The 7,549-nt window shown below is 33.3% G+C and overlaps 1 protein-coding gene across 1 annotated transcript; it reads right to left on the bottom strand.

The window, feature by feature from the left end:
• Nucleotides 1-3,386: 3,386 nt before the first annotated feature.
• LOC100241155 (disease resistance protein SUMM2) lies at nucleotides 3,387-6,290 on the bottom strand. The gene has a single exon (XM_002281159.2). It carries the CDS (start codon nucleotides 6,141-6,143, stop codon nucleotides 3,387-3,389), a length of 2,757 nt encoding a protein of 918 aa, XP_002281195.1. The 5' UTR covers nucleotides 6,144-6,290.
• Nucleotides 6,291-7,549: the final 1,259 nt, after the last annotated feature.

The raw sequence follows: 7,549 nt of genomic DNA, 5'->3' as shown, positions 1-7,549 counted from the left end.
AATGATAAGTTTAAACTAGTTATAGCAAAACTTCGAAGTCACTAACTATTCAAGAATGCCTGACTTGCATGAAATGATGGAATTATCCTTCTTCAACTAAAGAATGAATGTTCAAAAGTGGCAAACAACCACAGAACAACAGATCAAACAAAACAAGGAGAGATGAACTCAAAAAAAATGACAGTAGCTCTTTGTTTCTCTCACTAATTTTTGCTTTGACTCTTGTACTGTTGAGAAAGGAACAAGGTTCAAAACAATAAAAGGAATAGATTGAAAATAATTACTATTCAAATGAGATTTACACATCTCATTCCAAAACCAATTGTAGTCCAATAAAAATAGATCAAACCTTTTATAACATTCGACATTACATTTTGTGAGTTTATTTTAATAGTTATCATTTAGGTGACTCATCCCTAAGTTTAAGAGTAATATCTAGTACGAATAAGTCAAACTTTTTATGACATTTGACAACACACTCGACGGGTTTATTCTAAGAGTCATTATATTTGAATTACCCATCCCTGAGTTCAAAAACAATATTATTGCAAAGTTCAATGTGAAAAAAAAAAAAAAAGAACTTGGCTTTTAAAAAATAAGTTCAATATAAAAAAATTTAAGGTAAAAAGTGAACTTTTCTTTTAAAAAGACAAAATCATTGCAAAAAGTAAATTTATCTTTTCAAAATATGATTTTAGTATAAAAGATTTTAAGGTAGAAAGTAATATTTTCTTTCTAAAAGACAAAATCAGTGCAAAAAGAACTTGTGTCTTGAAATAATGAATTCACTATAAAAATAAAACAAGTGATCAAAAGTTCTATATTTTTCTATTTATTTCTTAAATAAATTTTAATAATATTTTTATAAAATAACATTTTAAAAAAAATTCTTAATTTTAATACCACTTATTGGACTAGGTTTATAAAATAACATTTAAAAAAAAATCTTAACTTTAATACTACTTATTGGACTAGGTTTAGACCATCTCATTTTAGAACCAATTGTTGTCCAATGAGGGTATACCAAACTTTTTATGATATTCGACATCACACCCTACAAATCCATTTTAAGAGTCATCGATTGGATGACCCACGATTAGCTTAAAAATCACATTATTGCATCTCAATTATAAGTACTAGATGAGTAGAAAGAACTCCCAACTCAAAATTAAGACCACACAAAGATTGTTATAAATAGTTTGAAATAATTGACTTGCTTTTGGTGAATAGATAACGAAACCTAACCATATATTGAAAAATGAAAACATTAAGCAAAACGTTAACTAAGCACCAAATTCCGTTATAAAATATTTGAAATAGAGGAAGAAAATTAAAAATACAAAGCATTCTTTGCATTATAAAAGATTTAAAATAGAGGAACAACAATAAGAGAAGAGAAAAAGTAAAGAAAAACCAAAGATGAGTTTAAATTTTTTTTTCTTTAATTTAATGAAACAAACAAAAGAATTTGATTAGTTTTTTCTTTTCTTTTTCCTAGTTAGTATTTTCTATGATTCAAAAAGGGGCTTAAGACATTTTTAGATCTTAGAAAGTTCAAAGAAAAATAAAAGGAAAAGAAAATATAAAGGAAAAATAAAAAATAAATAAATTTAATAAATATTTCTTACTAAATTCCCCAGAGTTATTTATCTTTTTGACCTTTCTAGGTTCCTACATAAAGAATAAAGAATAAAGAATTTTAAATATATAAATTATAAAATGATTTTGTTGTATTTAATTTCTTTCTTAGTGTTCATGGTAACAAAATAAGAGTATTTTAATTTTCTACACTCTCCCTCATTTTCATGTAGTGTTTTCTTTGGTCCATACCAAATCTACCAGGTGATAAGTTCTATATTTGAGGAAAAACATCTAGTAAAACACAAGTTCACCCATGCATCTAAAACAAAACATTTGGTTTTATGACGGCAAATCATGACATTTGCAGATGTCACCTTTGTATTCATCTTCACACGCATGTCTAAGAAGGTTTTTTTTTTTTTTTTGACTTTTTACTAAAAGCATTTTGTTTTCAGAATTTAGGTTATTTGTTTTTTTTACTTTGTCATAACTTATTATAAACTTTTTGCTGAATAGAAAAAACCAAAATATTTTGCTTTTTCAAAATAGAAAAAATAACATATTGGTTTTTCTTTATTTTTTAATACTTAATATAAATAAAATACAACAAAAGCAAACAATCTAATACTTAACACTATTAAGCATTAAAGTTCTATTTAGAATTAAGTAAAAAAAAAAAAACACCATCTAAGTAAGAATTATAAATAAATTTGTTAAAATAATGAAATATACAATGGAAAAATAAATATTACAAAATTATTTTAGATTTTGTATAATTTTAAATTCTTTACTATTTATATAGAAAGAAAAGAAAGAGAATTTGGAAAAGAAAAAAAAAAGAAAAATTCATCGGATGTAAGTTTTTTTGAAAGTCTAAATGAGTTTTGCCAATTAGATTTTGAAAGTGTTGAAACAAGTCAGACTTGTTGTTTATATTTTAAAAGTAAATTAAGGGGGTATTTGGTAAAACTTGTTACTTATTACTTAATGACTTAAATTGACTTTAAGTTAAATTATACTTCTTGTTAACTTAAAACTTATTACTTAATTATTACTTTAAGTATAAAGGTTGTTTGATAAAATTAACTTAAAATTTATTCTAAATCATCAAATTAGCATATTTATTCTCATAAATTATAATTAAATTAAGTAAAAGATATTAAGTAACAACGAAAGTCATAAAGTAATAAAAGAGATCATGGAAGTAATGATGACAAATAGGGTAAAAAGGTAAAATGAAAATAAAGTCTTAAGAATAAGTTAATTATTTTTATTTATTACTTAAAATTATTTTTGATTTTTAAGTCCTATTATTAAATTATTTTATCAGACATAATTTACTTAATAACCTAAATTAAGTTATTAAATCACTTTTAACTTATTAAATTGGTTTATCAAACACCCACTAAAATAGAGTTTGGAGACTTGTTGGAGATGCATGATCCAGGCTGTTGTATCATAAGAGAGCGTGTGAGCAGTACCTGTTATGAATTTGTGAATCTGTTTGGGTGAGGGTCCCAATTTTAGCCTCTTCAGTCTGCCCTCCCCGAGCTGTGCTTAGGTCCCTGACGTCGAGGCTGACCCTTTTCCCACCTTTTTTTTCTTTGCCATGAAGTCGAACCTTTCAGTAAGAAGGGACAGGTGCACATCTTTCATATCCTCTGTTTTGTGCAAGTAATAATTTTCTCAGTTGGTTATAATAATAACAATGATGATGATGATGATGATGCGGATCAGGTTGTCAAAAATTGAAAGGCAATTTTTTTCTATCACAAAACAACATTTAGAAATAAAGTACATAAAGCTTAATGCATGGAGAACTTTTCAAGAAGAGAGATGGTAAAGAAGATACCTGAGACATGGATTGCATCGGCCAAGTACTCTGGGGAAAAATATTTGGTGAAAGTTAGCTCAATGGTCTCATCCTCCCATTGCAACCCATACCACCAGGTTGTATCTCCTTCAATTTTCTTTAAGCTCTTGGCAGCACTATTGGCGCCAAACGGGAGCCTCCCTAGCTTCGGACAGTTGATCACAGAGATTACTTCCAATGCGGGGAAGAGTAGGGTCCCCTGATAGATGCTCTCTAGCAGTGGCATGCCACCCAATACTAGAGTTGTGAGCCTCGTGAACAATCTCACGTGTTGTGTAGTCGAAGCTCCGTACTCGTAACTTATCACTTCTTTCATCGATACACAGGACTGAATGCTAAGTGACTCAAGGCCTGCAGCATAAATAAGCCATGTCAAGTTCAACAGTTTTGGACAACTCCAAATCTTTACATCACGAAGCCGGCCGAAGTATTGTTTGTTTCTCACTATCAAGTCAGGATTGGGGATATCATAAGTTCTTTCATCAAATCCTTTCCTTCCCTCTTTTTCCACATTAATTTTCACATCTTCCAATTGAAGACAGTTGAATATAACAAGAGTCTCCAAATAGCACAAAGACACTGATGATAGCTCAAGCGACAACAAATTCTCGCAGTCATTGAGGCTTAAACGTTTCATGCACCTCTGTAACTTGTAGGAGCTCAGTAATCTATTGAGAGCTATAATACTACGGAACGAGAGAGATAACTCATCCAAACGTTCTATGGACTCCAACTCCTCCAACAAAGCTTGACGATATGTAGATAAAGCATTTCCATCATACATACTAAATAACCGTAACGAGAGAAGACTTGATATCACATTTGGTGGAATAAGTGAGTGCATGCTATCAAGTAGCAAACACCTCAGTTTTGCCAAATTCCTAATCTCAGTTGATAACTGTTTTATGCGTGTCATTGAAAGATTAAGATATTCCAAGTTGATTAACCTCTCAACACCAACAGGAAACTCAGTTAATCTATGGGTAGCTGACAAGTTTAGCACTCTTATGAGGGGCATGAATTGGAAGAATCCACTTGGAAATGTCTTCAACTCAGTACATTCTCTCACAAAGAGAGTCAGAAGCTTGGAGCAATGTGGTGTTTCAGGGAGTTGTTCAATATTCCTACCCCACAATGATATCCTTTCTGCCTCATTCCAGTTGGCTGCTCTCCTAGCTTCAACAAACCCCACAGATTCACATACCAAAATTTTATTCATCCTCGTCTCACATTCATGACCTATCCATAGAGCCATGTCGTGGATCACGTCATGAATCTTGATAGACTCTTTAAATCCATCTCTCTCTTCTAGCAGGCTTGCATTCTTCAGTTCTTCGATAATTTTATGTCCTCGTCTGCGTGCTTCACATATGTCCAAATCATCAAAAAACCGTTCCCCAATCCAATGTTCTATAAGCTCATCATTCCTAATTTCATATTCCTTGGGAAATACAGAGAAATATACGAAACAAGATTTGGTGATATCATCCCTTAAGCTATCATAACTTAGCTTCAAAACATTAAACAATCGATCCTCCATACCTGAAATTTCCGATGGAAATTTCTCCAGCTCTTGTATTGCCTGTTCCCATTCCTGGGGAGTAATCCTGTTAGCCATTGCTCGTCCAACAGTAACGAGGGCAAGTGGCAAGCCTTTGCACCGCTCTGCCATCATCTTAGCAAGATTTGGAATATCAGGATGAGAGCTTAGAGTGTCCTCTCCGACCTTCTTCAGGAACAGAGTCAAGGCTTCTTCCCTTGTCAAACAGTTCACTTTAAATGTCGCTTGAACTTCCATGTCACTGCATATCCTCATGAATCGAGTCGTGATAATTACTTTGGACTTACGTTGATCATCTGGAAGAGGGGGAACTCCTATTTCTGAGAGATCAAGTCGTTGCCATACATCGTCTAAAAGTAGCACAAACCTTTTTGTTTTCAGGATGTTGAATATTTCTCTAGCCCTTTCATCCTCTGTTCTACCTTGCCACATGCCATCCGGGATCTGTAATTTATTTCGAATCACCTCTTGAGTAGTTCTCACACTTGCTTGCTTGGACACGGAGACCCAAATCACAACACCAAATTGGTGCTTTGTTTTGAGGAACTCATTGTTGATTTTCTTCATTAGCGTTGTTTTCCCAACACCCCCTGTTCCATATAATCCAATAACTCCCACTTTATCTTCAATGAGACAGCTGCAAACCTTCTCATACAACCAATCTACGCCCACGGTATGCCCAAGAGGCATTTCATCTACACGAACACATGGCAACCTGTAAGCCACAGAATCAAAACTTCTTCCCTCGCCCAGGAGAATCACAATAGTTATGAGTTGTTTGGATACTCTCTTCCCAACCTTGTAGGTTGACCAAAAATTCTTGGGACAACAGCTTCCAAGGCATTTCTTCTCTACTTGCAGATCCCCTTGTTGCAGAATTCGGGCCGCATCAACCTCTATGAAATCGATGTCCTCGAGCCACCTTTTCACTTCCCTTCTGACCTTCATATTTTGTTGCACTGCAAGTTCAACTCTGGCCTTAACATCTTCACTTAGATCCTTCAGTTCTACCATTCTGCTTCTCAAGGATTCAAGATCTAGTTTGACATGAAAGATGTAGCCAGCATGCTTAGCGGTGCAGGCATACAAGCGAGACACCACATCCAAGATTGGGCTCACAAAATCCATGTTGTTAAGAGTGAATCATCACAAAATCAAAAGCAAAAAGAGGCGATCGATGGGCTGCTTGCAATTACAGAGGGATGAATAATTGTCCTGTTTTTTAAAACTCTGAATATCAGTGACAAGACTGGGGGAAGATTTGGATATCATGAGAAAGCTAGTCCAACCATTATTTATTTATTTATTTTATTTTAGCTAAATGTAGGCCTGGCACCTTTACAATTTTTGTTTTTAATTTAATGTATTTTTTTATTTTGGTGAATTATTTTTCATATCTTTATCTATATATCTACTGCACATTGAAGACACATTTTGAGTTAAATGTACAAATTACATGGATAAAAATACATCAATCCTAGTAGATCTATACTAGGAATTCCCCAATCTATTCCACTTCCTTGGTTGCTAAAAGAGTGGCAAAGCATTCAACCTTAACCGGTAGATCCCTCTCTAAGATAATTTCACCGCCTATCATGACCTAACTAATCAATGCTGAATTCTAGTACATAACCTGACAAGTTTACGACCTATCTTAACCTACCTAGTCAAGGTTGAACCCTGATATGTAACCCTTAGATTATGTTTCATTCTTAGAAAACTTAATCAATAAAGATGTTACTATATTCTCCAATTGACTTGATAACCAAACACCGGCCATGCATGAGTCCCTACATATCCAATGAGTAACATCCACACACAAAGCTAGGAAAACCACCACACTTCCCTCAACCTCATGGACACCAGCTTGAACTATCTTTACATTCCTTCCATTAAAACATTGCACTGATGTGGGCTGACTTATCTATGTAGCCTCTGGCTTCCTCTCCTTTATTGGTTAATCAAACCCAGCTGGGTCTGCCCAACATGTAGCACCAAATTGATTTAAACTTATGCTTGATCACATGATCTTTTAGCTAGTTCAATTATTCTCATCAGTTTCCTAGGATTATAAACAACTTTAAATCACTATAGATGATATCCAACAAACATATTTTTTATCTGGTATCCAATTTTTCTATCAATATTCCCCTCCATAAAAGTACAACACATACTGGTATATGCAAGTCCTATAGGCTTAGCTTTGGCCCAACCAATAACTTCTAGGTTTCTTGAAAGTGATCTATTGGGAACTAGAAAATCCTATCCCAAACCTAATGACAAATGATGACTCACTGAAACCTTCTCCAAAAGAATCTTTAACAAAACATGTGATCCATGAACCCATTAGAGAGGTGCACACATCCTTTGATTAGATCAAGAGATTTTAAGCGTTTTCTCTATACATCTTGAATATCCGCATGCACTAGCTTCAATAATTCTACTAGTTCTTCTGTCCTTCTCTGTCATTTGAACTTCTATATAAGGTTTGCAAAGTAGATGTAGAACTCGAGAGTTCACTTTTAGATAATCTT

This window comes from Vitis vinifera, chromosome 9 (assembly GCF_030704535.1).
Source record: "Vitis vinifera cultivar Pinot Noir 40024 chromosome 9, ASM3070453v1".
NCBI classification, from domain to species: domain Eukaryota; kingdom Viridiplantae; phylum Streptophyta; class Magnoliopsida; order Vitales; family Vitaceae; genus Vitis; species Vitis vinifera.
The sequence above is the reverse complement of the archived record's forward strand: the minus strand, read 5'-3'. Positions and strand labels throughout refer to the sequence as shown.

Bases quoted from the DNA above. Each gene is read 5' to 3' on its own strand.
- LOC100241155 (XM_002281159.2), bottom strand. From the start codon at position 6,143: ATGGATTTTGTGAGCCCAATCTTGGATGTGGTGTCTCGCTTGTATGCC.